Genomic DNA, 20,763 nt, shown 5'->3' with positions numbered 1-20,763 from the left:
TGTCATGCTCAGCGAGCGTCTCCTCCACTCGCACGCATCACACTGGCCCGGGATAATAAACTTTAAAAATATTTATTTTGTTTAAAAATTATTCTATATTCTAAAACCTTGTTGAATTAAATTAGAGTTGTAGCCTACTTGGCCATCCAAAGTTCATTCTTGTTCATTTTCTGTGTTCATCATTGTTCACGTTTTTTTTTTTTTTTTTTTTTTTACGTTTCTTCATTCGGACCCATTTGCGATCCATTTCATTCTGAATAAACAAACAAGGCAGTTTACATGATTTGTCCTGGTTGCATTATTCATTAAGATAATAATTAATAAATGCACGCTCAATTACCCGTGAACTTGATAAATGTATATGTTTTACTATGCACAATTGCCTTTCAACTTCTGCCTTTCAGATTCTGTAGGCCTATGTGTTGTAGCCATTAAATAAGCTAATTTAGTTTAATATTTGTTAAAATATTATAATGGTTTTTTTTTTTCCATCTATGTTGATTTATGAAAAGTGAACAGCACGAGTAAGATAAGATGTGCAGTATATCAGGAGACTTGTCAGACTAGTCAGACATGATTTTGACCACTTCATTAAGTTTTGTTTTGCAGAAAGCCTTTCTTTAAAGTGAATTTCGTTTTGTATAAATTGTATCTTAATTTTAATACATGTTTCATCAACGAATTGCATGTATTTAATAAATAAGAAGCAAATATAGCAGACAATAGGCTATAATCATGGAGGCGCGCCGCGGTCACTTGCACTGCACGTTAACTGGAGTGCATCTCATCATAAATTAACAGAGAATATTAAGAAATAGGCTATATCTAAAGAAAGCTTGAAATGTCTTTAAACGAAACAATTCTAAACGAAAAGAAATATGCAACACTCTGATGTAATCCATGCATTTCTCCATATATGCGCATTCACGGAGATGGCGATCGTCAACTTCATCTTTGCTTCATCTCTCCTTCCCTGGCGCCACGTACCCCTGGTTATAACGGCCCACGTATTTAAAAAATGGTCGTGTTTAAATCGGGCTCGGGCTCATGATTACAGTTAATGTGTCGGGCCGGACCGACAAAGTCAATTCGCCTCATTCGGGCTTCGCGATACCGCGCCGCGCGAAACGCCTTCGCGCCGCAGGACCTCTAGACTCGCGTAAACGCGTCTTTACATTGATTGAAATCACTCGCGCCAGACACTCAGAAGTGAGTGAGTAATAAAAAAAACCTTTGCTTTAGCCTCAATTGAGTAAAACACCGTGTGTAACTTCGGCCATTCTCAGTGGTGTGACTGGGACACTAACTCTGCTCGTCATCATAGAAACAGATAATCAGATTGTGATGTTTATTCCCGCTTAAGTAATATGTTGATATGCGGCGTAAAAAAGACCTGCAACCGTCTCGCAAGTGTTGATAGGCTATTACTCGTGAGGTGTAACCAGCGCCGTGGGCGGGACATTGAGATTGAGCAAGTCTGCAGAGTGGTGATTACAGAGAGGCTGCGGAGCCAGCCAAAGTAGCGCATTTTTAAATAAAATGGACTTTAATCAAACCACGGATCCGTCACCCGTGATAAGTTTTGTGATCCGCCTCGCCACTATGTAGTAGCACTGATCACTTTGAGGGGGGGATAAATTTATCCCCACCGGGGATAAAAATAAGTAAGCAGAGGCAGGGATACATTGACCAGAAAGGGGGAAATCCCACGCATCCCCCCCGGCAAATCGCACCCTGTATATATATATATATATATATATATATATATATATATATATATATATATATATATATATATAACGTGTTTTACTTGCCGATCGTCGTCCTCGTGCAGTGGGTCACGTGATTCTGCTGCAAGGACAGTTATTAACAAACTTGTATTTACTTTCTATGACTAGGTTTACACATTTTAGGACATATATTGACATTTTAGTGCTCTAACTACGAGTTACAAGCAATACACATTTTAGAAAACGTCTTACCTGTTTTTAAATCTTCGATGTCTTTCTGACCGAGAACGGGGATCACGGCCTTACCACCGTCTCCCGGAATACTCACTATTAAGTTCAAACTTACGTCTTTTCCTTCCTCGTTGTTTTCCCACACACGCTCACCCACAACTTGTAAAGCTACCCCACGGATCTGTGACTCTCTCAGCAATGAAATTATGTTTCTTTGCATTTCCATGGTAGAAATGCCATGTCAGCAGGGGGCAAAGAGTTTCACTGCTGTCGAGTGAAAACGATTTGATTCAAGTGTCAAACGATTCTCGAATTGAGAATCTCGATGCACCTTTTTCTCCAGTTCTTTTATGCATTGTTACTATATAATTAATTAGTTATTTTGGTAACACTTTACAATGGGGATGTATTAGTAAACATTAGCAAATGCATTAAATAACATGAGCAAACAATATAATTTTTCAACATTTATTTAATCTTTGTTAATGTAAGTTACTGTTTATGTTAGTTCATAGTGCATGATGTTATACCACTTGATTTTATAAATGTATTAGTAAATGCAGAATTTAACATGAACTAAGATTAATAAATGCTGTATTATTTATTGATACCTCATGTCGAGGGCTTGGAACCAGAGGGGCGTAAGTGGCATTTTGGGCGAAAATGAGTTCTATATATCAAATTAAAGGTCTTGATGAGCTCTATCTAGTTGTGCCAAAAAGACGCATCAGAAATCAACCTGTATTGAATAAAGCAACGAAACAACAAAGACCTAACACAAAAGTTTGAGCATTGTTTGGAGCCAGAGGGGCGTATGTCCACTTACACCCTTCTGGCTCTAAAAAATACATGTATGGCCTACACATTGTTTGGAGCCAGAAGGGCGCAGGTGGCATTTGACCAACTTTACAGGAGAGCCAAAACAAAATTTTGACCACACTTCAATCAACTGTATTTATTAACCTTCATCCACAACATTGCAACCACATACATACTTATATGAGTAAGTTCTTAAGTGAACATATTATGGCATATTAACACGATGAACATATTCGAAAACCTTGCAAAATCTTGAAAATATGGCAAAAACATCAAATACGCCTTTTTGGCACCAAACATTTCCAATGCTTCTAAAGAAAAATAGGGCGTATCTGCTGATCAATGCAGAAATGATTGGTCAAAACATTGGTTAAAAACACTCTAACTTCATAACTTTTCATTTTATTTAAAATACTGTATACATAGTCATTTAATTTCATCATTTCAAATTGTTTAACATTTAATTTCCAACCGTTTAATTAAAATTTTTATTCAACTAAAGTGAACTAAAAAGTGAAATGTGTAATAAACAAGAGAAATTAAACTGTTTGAAATTAAATGTTAAACTGTTTTAAATGAAATGCATTAATGTGAACTCATGAATAAAAATTGAAATTAAACTGTTTGAAATTAAATGTTAAACTGTTTGACATGAATGTGAACTCGTAAATGAGAATTGAAATTAAACGGTTAGAAATGAAATGTTAAACAGTTTGAAATGATGAAATTAAATGACTATGTATACAGTATTTTAAATAAAATGAAAAGTTATGAAGTTAGAGTGTTTTTAACCAATGTTTTGACCAATCATTCTGCATTGATCAGCAGATACGCCCTATTTTTCTTTAGAAGCATTGGAAATGTTTGGTGCCAAAAAGGCGTATTTGATGTTTTTGCCATATTTTCAAGATTTTGCAAGGTTTTCGAATATGTTCATCGTGTTAATATGCCATAATATGTTCACTTAAGAACTTACTCATATAAGTATGTATGTGGTTGCAATGTTGTGGATGAAGGTTAATAAATACAGTTGATTGAAGTGTGGTCAATTTTGTTTTGGCTCTCCTGTAAAGTTGGTCAAATGCCACTTACGCCCCTCTGGTTCCAAGCCCTCGATGTAATCTAATCAATTAACTAATTGTTAACAAATACGAGAAAATGTTACCGTTATTTCTGTTATTAAAAATAAGAACTATAATAAAAACATTAAAATATTAAAAAATAATTAAAAAAGCACAACCACAACGATAACAATTGAACAGTGTCTGTTTAATAATAGTTAATTACAACCAAAAAATCAGTATTGTAATCAAGGACAAAATTACTTCAAAAATTTAAGTTTAAAACTTGTTCACACTTTTAACAGAATCAAAATTTTAAATTATATAAATGTGTAATAACATCCAACATTACAAAAATAACTGTTATGACCACTCTCTCTTTTTTAATTTTCTTTAAAATCTATATACTTTTTTAATATCATGAATTAGGCGACCAATGGGTCCATGTCTGTGGTTCTTACCAAGCCAGTAGTTCCACTCAACTAAACAAAGATTTGTTTTCAGTGACTGTTTGGTGAGGTTTCCCCTGAATCTATATATGTTTTCTTTATATGTGCGCCATGCACGCTCCATGTGCTGGGTGTGGGCACCTGATTGTGGATGGACGAAGTATCGTCGGTGGTTAACCTGATAGTGTATGTATCCATGCTGCGGCAAGGTGTTGTATGCCCTCCAGCAATCACTTAGAATTTCACTCCCAGGTACTACATACTTTCGTATGATGGGTAGCAGATTATTTCTTCGGCGATGTTTGACCAACTTCAATATTGGTTTTCTAGATGTTCCTTGCACCTCCAGCATTCCAAAGACCCATGAATGTTTCCTTCGCCATGTTCTTCCGAAGCGTCCACGGTTGTACTACACATAGTAAAATCAAAATGATACAGCCATGTTATTATTTTTACTTGAATATCTTAAATATTTTTTATCTTGATAGTAATCTCAACAGCATCTACCATTCAATGTTGTACCTTTCTTTTGTGGCGGAATTTACTTTCGTCAATGACAACAAAAGCATGTCTTCCACCAATCCTCATCTTCTTTCTTCTCTGAAGTCTTTTAATTGCAGTGACACAGCATTGGCGAAGAGTATTATATACTCTTGTGATTGATGTACTACTTCTAGCAGCCCCTTCCTCAATCAAGTCGATATGTCTTTTCCTGAGACCTTGAGCAAAACTGACAATTCAAAATAGTGTTAAACCATGTACGAGATATATAAGCAGCACCCTGATGTGGTTCTAAACCTGTCTTAAGTTTCTTAATTCTGCTGAATACAAAGGAATATATTTTGAAGAAGGTCAGTAACAAAACAGATCTCATTTCATGTTGATTCCCATAGTATTTATTTTCCCTACTATTTCTGTAAATGTGGGATTGGATCTGTTTGGTTACTGAAATTACTCCAAATATCTTCTTTGTGTTTAGCAGAATAAAGAAATGTATACAGGTTTGAAACAAGATGAGTAAATAATGACAATTTTCTTTTTTTGGGTGTAATTTACCTTTGACTCCATAAAATATAATGAAACACAAACAATATGATGTTACATTACACAATATATCCAGTGATTGTAGTTTCGTGTTTGTTTATTTTTAATGTTATTCCAGCATCTATGGCTTATATGCATGGCGAGAACTGGTTAATCCATACACAAGTAATCCACACAAGTTGATTGATACAAACGTTGGGGGAGGGGCAATTTGGCATCTCTAATTTACCTAACCTGCCTGTTTTTTTCCTGTGTGAGAAAACCGGAGTACCCGGAGTAAACCCTGACACAGGGAGAACATGCAAACTTTACACAGAAAGGCAACCTGACCTATGGGATCTTCTTGCTGTGAGGCAACAGTGCTACCCACTGTGCCACCCCTAGTTGTGTGTCTTATGTTTCTGAGATACAATAACTGAAATGAACTTAAATTAAAATAAGAAACCAATGATAGATAATACACTCAATATATTCACTGTTGCACACAATATATAATTATTTATACAAACAAACAAACTTACTTTTGCATTATCTTGAGCCATTCTGAAATTTCCATGTGTGAACCCTCGAAGATGGATCCTGTCCTAATAGATTTGGAAATTTCCTTATGGCATCTTCTTCTACATCTCCTGTGGAAAGATTAAACAAATTGTCAACTAAAACATGAAATTTCTTAATGATTAAAAGAAACAACAATAGAAATGACACACTAATTGCATTAAAGAATGTTTATTTGAAATATCATGCAAATAATCCTTGTTTTAAATTATGTGCACGTCATCCAGTAAATTATCTAGTATGTAACTAAAATCTACATCTGTGAAGTCTACTAAAAATGTTTAAACTGGAAATGCATCTTGTTCCCTTAAAAAAAATAACTGCACAGCACATTCCTGTATGAGTGTCACAAAGAAATTTCCCCAAGTTTGTGTGTTTGTAGCTTAAGAAGTATTAAAGATATCTCAATGTGATTTTAAATTCATATTCTTTGCAAACTTAGCTATCATACATAGTTGAAAGTTTACCCTGGTCAATTCTAAACCCAGGGGTCCTGGGTTATCTTATTTTATCCTTCACACTGCTCATACTTTACCCGGTGTAACCAATTCATCCTTGTTATGTCTGATCTGTATACTTTTCAAAAACACTGGGTTACTATTATGATTTGCTTATTTTGGCTTTCATCTTAAAGGGATAGTTCACCCAAAAATGAAAATGCTGTCATCATTTACTCTTTCTCAAGTTGTTCCAAACCTGTATGACTTTCTTTCTTCTGCTGAACACAAAAGAAGATATTTTAAAGAAGGTTGGTAATTAACCCTTGTGCATCCTTGAGGACATTTTTGGCTTTTTCAGTTTTGTTTTTTTGATCACTTTGCCTGTGTTAATGCTAACTGCATAAAATTTGGCACGGGTGTGTATTTTTATTGGAATTTTACTATTTCATCATCATTTTCTTTAAAAAATCTATTTTGCACTAGTTACACAAAATACTTCCTCTCAGGACCTTAAGGACAAAAATGTCCCCATTGAAACCCATTAAAACTGCATTTTTTAATCCCTGTGCCGTTTAACTATAAAATGATGCAATCTTTTTTAATAGGCTTTCATTCTGTTGGCAAGGCTTCAAAATTGACATTTTTACCATTTTTTATCAGATGGTGCCATTTTTTCAGGTTAGGCCTATAAAGCAAATACTCGCTTTATTCCTGTTTTCTGCTTCGGCATATTATAGAGCCAACTGGATAAATTATGCAACGATAATTGTGTGGGTTTGTTGGTATGGATGTCTAAGTGTGGTTGGTATGTGTGTTATAAAAAAAAAAAATGTGTTTGTGTGCATGTGTGTGCTTGTAATATTTGAGAGAGAAAAACTCAACTGCAAATCGAAAATCCAATCACTGTGTTCACCAGTGGAGTTTTGCTGGCATCCAATGGGGAAAGTCTGGTACTGCGCCCAAACAAAATCTTACTGAAAGCTCATTTTTTGAGATATCATCCTCAAATTTGGAACACAACCTGTTTAGATTTATGGCTTTGAATTTATATCAGTTTTAGAGTTCCAAATGTTTCATAAAATATATATTTTATATAAAATATTGATTATAATGTTCATAAATATTTTTCATAAACTTAAACTTCTATAAAATTTTTTTGGTTGCACTTTTTTTCAATTTTTTCACTTCAACAACAATCTGCCAAGGGTCTTCTTTAAAATGAGACCAAACTTAAGTATTTGCTCCCAAGCATAACATTTTTATGAGAGTTTTTTGACTTGGACATTTTTGTCCCTTTTGGACCTATGAGTAAGTTTTTTTAGTTTTTTTATGTTAACTGCATTAATTTTGGCACAGGTGTCTATTTTTATTGTAATTTTACTATTTCACCCCCATTTAATTTGAAAAAAAAAATGTTGCACTAGTTACACAAAATACTTATATATATTTTATATAAAATATTGATTATAATGTTCATAAATATTTTTCATAAACTTAAACTTCTATAAAAAAAAATTTGGTTGCACGTTTTTCACTTTTTTCACTTCAACAACAATCTGCCAAGGGTCTTCTTTAAAATGAGACCAAACTTAAGTATTTGCTCCCAAGCATAACATTTTTATGAGAGTTTTTTGACTTGGACATTTTTGTCCCTTTTGGACCTATGAGTAAGTTTTTATTTTTTTGTTTCTGTTAACTGCATGAATTTTGAGCTATTATAGAGCCAGTTGGATAAATTATGCAATGATAATTGTGTGGGTGTGTTGGTATGGATGTCAGAGTGTGGTTGGTATGTGTGTTATATAAAAAAAAATTTGTTTGTGTGCATGTGTGTGTTTGTAGTATTGATAGAGAAAAACTCAACTGCAAATAACAAAGCCAATCACTGTGTGACCAGAGGAGTTTTGCTGGGATCCAATGGGGAAAGTCTGGTACTGCGCCCAAACAAAATCTTACTGAAAGCTCATTTTTTGAGATATCAACCTCAAATTTGGAACACAACTTATTTAGATTTATGGTTTTGATTTTCCAGCCGTTTTAGAGTTCAACTTGTTTCATAAAATATATATTTTATATAAAATAATATTCATAAATAATTTTCATAAACTTAAACCTATATAACTTTTTTTTGGATTTACTTATAAAAAAAATTTAACTTCAGCAATAATCTGCCAAGGGTATTCTTTAAAATGATACCAAAGTTAAGTCTGTGCTCCCAAGCTTCAACTTTTTATGACCGTTTTTTGACATGGACATTTTTGTCCTCTTTGGACCTATGAGTAACTTTTTTAAATTGATGCACAAGGGTTAAACAGTTGCTGGTCCCCATTGACTTCCATAGTATTTTTTTTCCTACTATGGAAGTCGATGAGGTCCATCAGTCATTTGGTTACCGACTTTCTCTAAAATATCTTCTTTTGTGTTCAGCAGAAGAAAGAAAGTCATACAGGTTTGGAACAACTTGAGGAAGAGTAAATGATGACAGCATTTTCATTTTTGGGTGAACTAATTCAGACTTGCCACAGAATGAACCATTCAAAAAGATGTACACGAAAAAGGACTAACAATAATTAGCAACTAAGCAAAATATTTACACAGATACATTTACACTTACCACCTATAACCAATTTTTGTAGAGCCTGTTCTTGACATTTTCATATGGGTCCTACAAACAGGGCACTTCATCTTTGGTGCAAGCAGCCTATGTTTCTGCAACCACTTAATCAACTTTCTTCCCCCTTTCCATGTCATGTATTGTAGTTCTCTCATGAACGTACCCATGACTGTCGAAGATAAAGACAAACAAAGGCAAATAATGGTTAACTTCATTTTTATAATTAAACACCACAACCCATTATTTAGATACAACGAGAAATAATTGGACCGCGCGTTGGCTGCTGGATCGTAGGTCAACGGCGCCACCAATTAGTGGTGGAAACTTCTCCATTACTCTCATAGCAACTGGAGGTAAAAATGCGTCCGTCGTGTGCAGTATGAGGGTATACAAACCATCAAGCCAAAATAATTGATTTCACTTCATGTACATTAAGCTGTATATTACATTATGGATGCCTCCGCTATCCAAATTAACGTTAATCGTATACAATCATAATTCCTTATACCTTTTTACGCTTAGATTCTAAGCAATTGTAAGCAAATCTAAGACATTTATGTACTCCACACAGATAAAAATCATTGAAATCGATGGAGAGATGTAAAAGTTATAAAAAAGTTGCAGCTTTCCCATTTACTCTCATTTCTTTGCAGGCTACACCGCTAATATGGCGCACCACTGACGTATCGCAGCAGCTTACCAAATACGCGGTCAAGTTATTTCGAATTCACATGACATTTTCCTCCTTGTAAATTCAATATACCTTTACATTAAGGTATGTGAAGCATTACCCTGCTAAAAAAAACAACAGCATAGACTAGCATAATTCCCATGCTGGGGTGCGTTTCCCGAAAGCATCGTTGGCCAACTATGGTCGCAAGTTCATCGCAATGTCCATTGAACTCTATTGGTAACGACGGAACTTGCGACCATAGTTGGCCAACGATGCTTTCGGGAAACGCACCCCCTGGTCACCAGCAAACCAGCACCATAACACAACATACCCAGATAGCAGGCAGACGTCGATTCAACGTTGATTCTTAGTTGTAAAGGTTAGTATCAATCATCAATCAAATTTCAACGTTGGATCAATCTTTACTATTTATTACGTTGAAAATAAAACATTGATTCAATGTTGAAATGCGGTTGAATGGCGTGTCTGACGTTGATTCAACGTTAATTCGATGAGCAAAGTGATGTTGTTTCAATGTCAGGAGAGACGTCGTTTCCATGTTGGTTCAATGTCAGTTTGCTATCTGGGTATGCTGGTCTTGCTGTTTTTTTCCAGCAGGGAAGTACACCACACAACTAAAAGCATTACCAAATAACTATTGATTTCTTACTCAAATTTATTTTTTAGGATTAATTATAAATACATAAAAACTCATTTAGTGATGAAACCTGAATCGAAAGGCAAACAATCGAAAGGCGAACGAAACTTACCTGATAATGTGTCCACGAGTGTAAAGTACAGTAAATTCCGAAGATTTCGTAACTTAACTTACATGCTGTAGGGCATAAAATCCGAAGATGAAAGATACGTAAGTTAATACAATTAAAAGATGTAATAGAATTAGACAGTAGGTAAACATTAGTTAAACATTTGCGACTGGAAGTTTGCTGTAGATTCGGACATGAAAAAAAAAAAACATGTTAACAAAACATGTTAGCGAATAAATAAACAAATAGATATTATATTGTTTACACTTTTAATCGTTACAGTAGCCTGCATTTACAGGGAAAAAAAAAAAACTTTACCCAAACATTTCGTATGGTGATGGATGAATCCAAAGTAAAACTTGACTTCGATCTTTAGATAGGTTTTTTGATTTCTGAATCGGAGAATCGATAGGCTTGACGTGGTAAGTACCGCGAAAAAGCACAGGGAGCCGTTTGCTTTCTAATCGTTCTCGCGATACTTGATGTCACTGATAGTGACCTTTTGCGAGTAGACGTCACAGTCACGTCACTGCAAGCTTGAGTGTCATAGAATAGGAATGCAAAAAAAAAACAAAAAAAAAAGGCCATCATTTTTATAGTTATAATTGATTATAACCTATTGCCACCAGTTGGGCTCCGCCCACAAAATACGTCCTCTCTGTTTGCAAACACGTACGCTGAAGCCTGTTTATTTTTGGACTCGATTCCCATGACAGTCAGGTAGGATATATAATAACGTTTTTTTTTTTTTTTTTTATTAAATTAATTTATTTACTTTTTATAAGTACGTGAAGCCATGAGGTTGCATATTCCGAACAGTAGGTGGCGGTATGCACCTTGCTTGCGACCCGCCAATAGCAAGAGAGTGAGAGATAGCAGAGCTTGGAGATAGTGAGTTGAGTGTCCGTCCTTCCGGTAATATATTATCAGATGTTCCTTTTTCGTCTTTAATCAAAGATGAACCGTCCAAAAAGAAAGATTATGAAGCCGTCGAAGTACAGGACGGTGGGTGAAAACGCCACATCCACTGAAGTCGCGTGTGGGAGCAGCATGACCACCACTGTGTCGGGAAAACATGATGACGCATTTAAGTGTAAGATTGGGGAGTAACGTTACCTTTCACAATATTGCAGCATCACAATCTTTCCAAATTTAATATTTTCACCACAAACTTTCCCATTGTAAAGATATTGGTATGCTATTATAATTGCGCATTGAATACCCGTCACCCCCGAGCAACAACACTAAATGATTAAATATATCTTCTTATTATATTACGATGTGCAATATTTATTTTTATGAAGTCTATGATGCTATGTAGCCACAGCTTAATATTTATTATGTATATTATCATTCCAACATTAATTTGTAATGCAATAAGTTTGTTTATAAATTAGGTACTATGGAGGGATTATTGGGTCAGATTTAAAACTAAAAGTCTAAATTGAAAACTAAAAGTATAAGTCGAAAATGAATTTGGTATTTAGGATTGGGCATTTGGTATTTAGGATAGGGCATTTTGTATTTAGGATTGGGCATTTGGTCATTTAGGATTTAGGATTGGGAATTTGAGGATTTAGGATTGGGCATTTAATCATTTAGGATTTAGGATTTGGAATTTGGGGATTTTTAGTTTTCGACTTAGACTTTTAGTTTCAAATTTAGACTTTTAGTTTCAAATTTAGACTTTTAGTTTTAGACTTTTAGTTTTCAATCTGACCCAATAATCCCTCCATAGATGTTTAGTTCTTCAATTTGATGTTTTAAAAAATAGGAAAGTGGTCACAAGTATAAGCCCTGGAGTAGAGCAGGAGTAAGATTTAAACGTCTAACCTTTCTTTCTTTCTTTCTTTCTTTCAAAGATAAGATTATCACTCTTAAAGCAGAGATCACTTTGCTGAAAGATGAGTGTGATTTTTTGAAAAAAGAAATCGAAAAGATGAAGTCTGCTGCCCCATCTGCAATGGCACAAAGATATACTGTAATGCCACAGCCCTCAGGTTTGTGTCATGCTTTTTTGTTTTTTGTTGCTGTCAGAACAACTATGCTTTTTTAAAAAACATTTTCTGCTGCACTACATTCATTATCACTATAAAATATCACAACCCCCCCATGATCTGCCTCAAACTTCACCAAAATGTGTTTTCTTCAAATTTACAGTTACTACAGTAATATCAGGTGGCACAAAATGTTTTAGAGTGGAGGATTGTTCGACAACTTAAAATTGAAGGTGTAGCTTGCTAAGAGCATGTATATATATTCATATTTTTGCAGTGCAGCAAAACCAATGGGACTCCATCAACTCCTCAACTTCAGAGTCCCCAGTGGAAGTTCAGAAAAAGAAGAGCAAGAAAAGCAAGAAGAAGAAAAGCAAGAGAAGCAAATAAAAGGGGGGGGGGGGGGGATATAATGTGTTACTTTGTTGTTTGAATATACTTTAGAAAAGACAATGTTTTATTAAGATGAAAAACTGTTTTGAATTTTTTTTGTAAAATAAAAGTCAGAAATTAAATGGGATCCTTTATTGTATATTTACTGCACTTACCCTGTAACTACGCAGAACAAGGGGGTAACAAGCGCCACTTTAATTTACAGCCCGCAAGAGTTACACTTACCCTGTAACTACACAGAACAAGGGGGTAACAAGCGCCACTTTAATTTACAGCCCGCAGGAGTTACACTTACCCTGTAACTACACAGAACAAGGGGGTAACAAGCGCCACTTTAATTTACAGCCCGCAGGAGTTACACTTACCCTGTAACTACACAGAACAAGGGGGTAACAAGCGCCACTTTAATTTACAGCCCGCAGGAGTTACACTTACCCTGTAACTACACAGAACAAGGGGGTAACAAGCGCCACTTTAATTTACAGCCCGCAGGAGTTACACTTACCCTGTAACTACACAGAACAAGGGGGAAACAAGCGCCACTTTAATTTACAGCCCGCAGGAGTTACACTTACCCTGTAACTACACAGAACAAGGGGGTAACAAGCTCCACTTTAATTTACAGCCCGCAGGAGTTACACTTACCCTGTAACTACACAGAACAAGGGGGTAACAAGCGCCACTTTAATTTACAGCCCGCAGGAGTTACACTTACCCTGTAACTACACAGAACAAGGGGGAAACAAACACTACTTAATATGTAACAATACGAAACAACACTATTTGCACAGTAATTACAGAGAAAGGTACTCTTATTAAGAAAACAAAACAAGAAAACTTTTAATTACACAGTATCCCCTGACATTTAAGTGTCATTGCAATACAATGTGATGAGGTAAGTACATGGTACGTTCTAAATTAAAATCATAGCAGAAACTTTTTTTTTTTGGCTTAACGTTAAGTAGTTTAGTAAGAAAAGCCAATAAATTTTAATTCTTTATCATTCTGTGCTTACATACAGCCATATATAAGTTTAATTTACAACCCACAGATGTCAAAATTACCCTGTAACTACATTGTACAAGAACATATTTTGCCAGAAATGTGATAAAAACTTTTATATACAACAGACGTACAATTTTTGCCTGGAATATATTAACAGAATAGGTACCTGTTAGTTTTAAAATAATTACATTATAAATAATTTGCTTGTATATCTGGTTGTACCCCTTTATTACCCCAAACTTAACATATTGTTCCCTTATACCTACACGGAGGTACACTATAATTACAGAAACGTACACCGTAATTTCGGTTTACTTACGAAGTTCTTTGCAGGTTGTATATCTGCTTGTTACCCCTTTATTACCCAAAACTTAACATATTGTTCCCTTATACCTACACGTAAGTACACTATAATTACAGAAACGTACATCGTAATTTCGGTTTACTTACGCAGTTGTTTGCGGGTCGTAATATAAAGTGTTACCCAAATTTCTTTTGTTAGTACATGTTTCTAGCCTGGGTTTCCCCATGCTGCCTTTGCATGCAGCGCGATTTTATTCACGCTGCTAGGCCTGGACACCATGGACCAGATTTTCCCCTCAAAAAGGGAACCAATCACAGAACGGGGAGGGAGCAGCAAGACGATGACGACGTCTATGCGACACACCGAAGCAGTTTGTTTATATCTATGGATCCAACATGGCATCAGATGCGAAGTTACCTTTCGATGCAGCCTTACATGGTGTTCTAAGTAGTTTAGAATGCAAGTTTATTTCGTCTTCTTCCTCGTCGAATTTCTGTCACTCTACATACGTCATCTGGTATAATTGAAACGATTGGCTATGAGCTACGTACAGGCGCATTTGATACACATTCGTAGCGCCCAATAAACGGCTCTGGGCATTCGTAAACCACGCCTCAAATATGAGAAAATGAACATGTGGTTCCCAGACCACATCTCAATGAGATGAGGTCTGACGTTAGCCAGGCTAACATGTTTCCATGTGAAAGGTTTGTCTATATAATGAAATGCAGCAGGGAGTTCGAGGCCTTCTGTACCTCAGATGAGCCCATGATGTTGAAGGACCTCAAAGAATTCAGCATCATGTATTTTAATGTTGGGTTTGCATCTTCTCTCTATTCCAGAGCATTTGATGTTTTCGTATCGATTATCTTTGAATTGATTATGAAATTGGCATGATACATTTACCTGACATAATAAATTGTTACATTTGATTATTCTAACTGACTTTGACATTATTTTCATTGAAGAATTAAACGGAATAGTCAAACATTCGCTCATAATTAATGATCCACAGATATCATTAAAACCTTTTCATTTATGGAGTCTTATGAAATAACGAGAGAATACATATTCAAATGTATTGCATTTAATCAAAAAATTCTTTGTCTCGAGAAAAGGACAGTAACACGAAAAGACCTTCTGCGCTGGTCGGATGCCGGTTTTGGACCGATCTAGTGCGAGCTTACAATATAATCTAATGTAATTGTCTTAATTATCTAACTCCAACACTGCTTCAGTTTAACACTCTGTATTGTTGACACATGTGAACACTGAGCGGTGTTCATGAAACACAGGGGAATTTGCTGTGTAACATCCAACCTTAAGCCATTTTTTTTTTAGCCAGAAAGTTATTGATCCTTAATATTTAAAGGACATTCGAAGAATGTTTTTTAAAGATTGTTTTCTGCCAACATTATGAGAACACTTTTTAAATACTAATGATAATTTGATGGTGATTTCATGAACATTGTTTTGAAAGTGTTTATTTTAACACTTGCATAACCTTTGCATTTAAGAGAAACAAATAGGAACAATAGCTATGGGACAGGCTACAAAACTTTCCCATGTTCCAAGGATGTCTTTTAAAATGACACACACAACCTTATTAATTTGAAGTTAGTTGTCATTCTAAATGTTTAAATGATGTTCCAAGAATGTTTTCTCTCAACATTATGAGGAAATAAAATAAAATAAAAACTTCTAGAAACAATTTATAAATTATGTTTTTGTGCCAACCCTTTGAGAACATTATTAAAGACCAGATAACATTGACAATTCTGTAACGTTTGTTCATAACTTTGAGAGAACCTTGCCAGAACGTTAGTGAAAGTTATGAGAATGTTCCCTGTTAGCTGGGTATAGTTACTGCTAAAAGTAATATTATTACTGTAATGTGTTACTAACACATTTCTGCACACTGAGCACAATTGTGTTTGTGTGTGTGTGTGTGTGTGTGTGTGTGTGTGTGTGTGTGTGTGTGTGTGTGTGAGAGAGTGTGTCATAAATAACCTTCTCGTGTGGTTTTCAGACAGCAGGCCCTGTATAAAGGTTTTCAGTCTCAGAACACATTGGTTTAGTGTCACACGGACAGGAGGACTTCAGTTAAAATGCCAGTTGTAGTGTGAAGTCCTTGGATAGTGTTTCATGACCAGAGATGCGTAATGTATGTGTGCTTGCAAATGGAAGCTCTACACAAAACAATCTATGGCTTCAGAACACAATAATACAGATAATGTTGCTTCCAAGACTAATCATTATAACAATTTCCATGAAACCTCATCAGCTTCTTCATCTTTGTGATGTGTAAATCAGAATTTGCAGCAGTGTTCTTTTAACAAATTAACATGAATCCAAATGTTTACCTTTTTAAAACATATTTAATACATGTCAGGTAACAGAGACAAAAATAATATACATCAAATTTACCAGTAATGTATAGTTTGGGTATATTTATTTATTTATTTGTTTGTTTATTTCAACAGGGACAATGTGCAAAAAACATTAATTAAAGATGCTTTGCACCAGATTTAGCTTGAGCTAGTTTCCATCTGCAGTCCCCGAGCAGGTGAATTACAATACAAAATACACAATATAAAATGTATTTAACCACTCTAATACAACTATTAGTTCATTCATTCAACCATTCACCCATTACAGCCATCAGTCCAAATATAAATCATACCAAAATTACTACAATAAAACATCACTAAAAATCATATTTACATACACAGTTATCTATGCTGACACGACTGGTTTTCCAATAGCACTTTCCTTGTATTACGAGAGAAATCCTTCAGATCTAAGGAAAGTTTCAGACTCTGTGGGAGTTAGTTACTACTAAAAGTAACTAACTAATATCTAAATCCATTTTCAGTTTTATTAAAAATGTACAAAACTCTGTAAAAATTAAAATATTCAGTAAATACCCTATAAACACACAAACACTATACTGTGGAAATAAAGGAGACCCCGGTGGCATCATTTAGTTGTCTCTGATTCTGGAAAAAAGGTTCTGGAAAAAATAAGCAAGTACCGCTTTTCTCCAGAAGGTGGTGATAGTTAGCTAAAAAAATATTGTTTTTGATAGTGAAACATAATTTTCAGAATTGCAGCCTGTTGTTTGAGTGGGCCATAGCATAGATACAGCACTGGCTTAGCCAATGGCCTGAGTTGGGGTGGGACTACCTGTTTGGGACTACCTCATTATTTTTGCAACTCTGTTTAATGCTATCAGTGATGCAGAAATCAATCACATAATACACATTTAATGTGAGAAACTGCCCTGTAAACTGTTTTAGCATTCAGAGATGGCAAGGCCATGTGGAAAAAAATGTAGTAGTTTTCTATGCTCAATTTTACAATATTGATCAATGCTTTTTGATGTTGATTTTATGTATGGACTAGCTGTTCCTAGTAAGAAAGTAGTAGTATAAAGCAGACTGTGTTGAGGTTGGTATTTCTCTTTATAGGAGGTCCTTTTTTTTTTTTTTTTTTTTGAGCCAGTCGTAAATACCAGGTGACCAATTACACTGAAGCCAATGGAATATTATGTCTTCACAATGCAGATTAGTGGAAGAATATAGTTACAGCATCGATAAGCAGCAGCATCAACTTAAAGGATTAGTTCACTTCAAAATTAAAATTTCCTGATAATTTACTCACCCCCACATCATCCAAGATATTCATGTCTTTAGTATTTGTGGTTAAGAAGTATATAAACGTTTTTATATCTTATATATATATATATATATATATATATATATATATATATAAAATGACTGATGGTTTTGCTAGATAAGACCCTTATTCCTCAGCTGGGATTGTGTAAAGCCCTTTGAAGCTGCATTGAAACTGCAATTTGGACCTTCAAACCGTTGATAACAGTTGAAGTCCACTTTATGTAGAAAAATCCTGGAATGTTTTCCGCAAAAACCTTAATTTCTTTTCGAATTAAAAAAATAATAATTGATGAATATCTTGGATGACATAACAACATTGAAATGTTTAGACGCTCCCGTGTTTGCCACTTAAAACATTTTAAAAGTGAATTCTACTCTAGTAAACTACTTACGGGTAATAGAAAAAAAAGCTTGTGTTGTTGAGTTTGTGAGCATTTCAGAGTTGAGATAACTTAAAAAGTGACCTCCACTAATTCGCTCCAGTTAAAGGCAACTTAAAAAAATTCATGTAATGATTACAGGTAGTCTTTTGAACTTAAGCACTCTTGTCAATGCAACTAAAGAATTATTAGCATTTAGCAATTTTATTATCTCCATGTTTGATTTTCAAAGCTAACTACATGATATTAACATTATTTACAATGAGTCTTTAAATGCGAAATTAGACCCTGGACTTCAGATAATTAATAATAATAAAAACATAAAAAATGCCCTCATCATTGTACATTATTGTAATATTATGATAAAAATGCTTCCAAAATCCAAGCTCAGTCATGTATTTCACTTGCCTTCATACACACACTGCACTTGACTTGACTATGTTCAAGTAGTCCTGGAAAGAAAAGTTGAAAACAACACATGAAAAGTCTTTCCTTCCGAAATGGTTGTTTGGAGAGAGTTAAATCTGGGCCCACTGTTCAGAGGATGATGTCGGGGTTCTGTTTTGGACACTCTTCATACAAAGCATGTTGTGACTTCTCAGCCGTAGCGCTGGAAGGCAAATTAGGGCAAAGATCAACCACATTTCATGTGTATGAGCTTTAACTGTGATCTGCTCTGAATAAAATATGTTCTAAATAAAATATTGTGGTTTTCTTGAGGTGCTTAAATAGCTTCGTTGTTTTGATCTGTGGTTTGTTTTATCCAGCCTTCCTTTTTTTTTTTAAAGGAAGGGAAAAAACCCTTCCAAATCCAGGCAGAGAAAACGTACTCGGTTACTAACGTAACCTCTGTTCTCTCTAGAAGAGGGAACGAGTACTGCGTAAATCTTACGCTATGGGGAAATCTCATTTCCGCAAGATATTGAAGCCAAAAATTATCCTTAATTTTGAAATAATGCAAAACGCGTTGCGGCAGCATGCAGGCATAGGCAAGACGGCTCGCGTGCCTATTGGCTGCCCTGTGGCAACTGCAGCAGCCTATCGAGAGAGGCCCCCGTGACGTCAGATCCAATGGGGGTTCTTCGCGCCCACTGCGTCACGTCCCGCCGAAACGGGCGTGGCCTGGGTCTATAAATATAGCTAATAATTTCCCTAGTTTTTCATTGCCAAAGCGAACCAGAGCGTGTTGCAGGCACGGCAAGATACGCAGTACTCGTTCCCTCTTCTAGAGAGAACAGAGGTTACGTTAGTAACCTAGTACGTTCTTTTACGAGAGGTTCTCTTGTACTGCGTAATATCTTACGCTATGGGGAACACAGTGTAAAATGCCGTGCGTGCTAAGATCCGACACCAAAGTCCCAAGGGCAGGTGCCCGGGGCTCATATAGTGCATAATAATCAGGGACTCACAGAGAGTCCGAGGTTCCCTAAAAGGGGATTCCCTAAAAGAATAGCACCTGATAAGGGGCCATTTATAGTGTTCCACACTGTCAGGGCGAGGAGTCGGCCTGGACAGATGAATATAATGGGTCTTACATATTGCCCGTTAGTATTTGATCGATCTGCGAGCGTTGCTCAAGCAGTTTCAGAATTCTGGGCCGATAGCGTCGGGGCAGATAGTTCTGATTTATTGGACCGAAAGCAGCTTAGCCTGCAAAGCGGGAACCTCTAGGTTATAAAACCTTATAAATGTAGACGGGGAGGCCCAGCCTGCCGCCATACAGATATCCTGCAAGGCAATCCCACTATACCAAGCCCACGACGAGGCCATGCCTATAGTGGAGTGTGCTCTGACACCTAATGGGCACTGCAGGCCCTTAGAAGTGTACGCCAGCGCTATAGCATCAACTATCCACCTGGATAGGGTATGTTTCAATGCAGCTAGTCCCTTAGAACGTCCACTGAACGAAACAAAGAGCTGCTCCGTCTGTCTGTCACATAAGCTCTTAATGCCCTGACCGGGCAAAAGAAGCTCGCGTCCTTCTCTTCATTATAGACCGGCAGAGCTTTACAGAAGCGAGAGCCAGAAGAAACACTGTCTTGAAAGGCAAGTGCTTGATGTCTATTGACTGTACTGGCTCGAATGGGGGCCCCTTCATGGCTTCCAGAACCGTAGAAAGGTCCCAAATGGGAACTGAGGGAGGTCTGGGAGGATTTAACCTCTTAGCTCCTCTAAGGAAGCGGATGACCAGATCGTTTCTCCCCAGTGACTGGCCAAGCGTCGGTTTAGTAAACGCCGCTATAGCCGCCACATACACCTTGAGCGTGGAAGGGGTTCTACCCTTATCCAGTAGCTCTTGTAGGAAGGAGAGAACCTCTGTCACTCCACAGACTGTGGGTGATATGCCACGAGCTGTGCACCAGCTAGAAAACACAGACCATTTTGAGGAATAGAGCCGTCTAGCAGACGGGGCCCTAGCCTGCGTGATCATGTTCAACACTCCCTCCGGGAGGTTAGCGGGTACCCATTGATGGCCCACGCATGTAGGGACCACAGCTCTGGGCGAGGATGCCAGATCGAGCCCTTGGCCTGAGAGAGGAGGTCCTTCCTCACTGGTATCGGCCATGGGGCAGTGCTTGTCAGCTGCATCAGAACTGGGAACCAAGCTTGGTTCTTCC

The 20,763-nt window shown here is 36.3% G+C and overlaps 2 protein-coding genes across 3 annotated transcripts in view; both read right to left on the bottom strand.

Annotated features, from left to right (window-relative positions):
* Window positions 1–4,030: 4,030 nt before the first annotated feature.
* On the bottom strand, window positions 4,031–10,412 carry LOC307169030 (uncharacterized protein). Its single transcript, XM_079889423.1, has 5 exons — window positions 10,390–10,412; window positions 8,947–9,115; window positions 5,856–5,963; window positions 4,813–5,020; window positions 4,031–4,699 (listed from the first exon to the last, which is right to left on the bottom strand). The coding sequence occupies exons 2-5, from the start codon at window positions 9,111–9,113 to the stop codon at window positions 4,235–4,237; spliced, it is 948 nt and encodes a 315-aa protein (XP_079745549.1). The 5' UTR covers window positions 9,114–9,115; window positions 10,390–10,412; the 3' UTR covers window positions 4,031–4,234.
* A 7,429-nt stretch (window positions 10,413–17,841) lies between these two features.
* The window catches only part of LOC307168122 (organic cation transporter protein), a 49,174-nt gene continuing 46,252 nt past the window's right edge, over window positions 17,842–20,763 (bottom strand). For both annotated transcript variants that reach the window (XM_079887748.1, XM_079887749.1), the window contains one exon: window positions 17,842–18,755. In XM_079887748.1, coding sequence (XP_079743874.1) covers window positions 18,683–18,755 — 73 coding nt within the window. In that variant the 3' untranslated portion in view covers window positions 17,842–18,682. The remainder of the gene's footprint in view (window positions 18,756–20,763) is intronic.

The sequence above is a fragment of the Squalius cephalus genome, assembly GCF_949319135.1.
Source record: "Squalius cephalus genome assembly, chromosome: 12".
Lineage (NCBI taxonomy): Eukaryota > Metazoa > Chordata > Actinopteri > Cypriniformes > Leuciscidae > Squalius > Squalius cephalus.
This window is presented reverse-complemented; position numbering and strand designations above follow the sequence as displayed.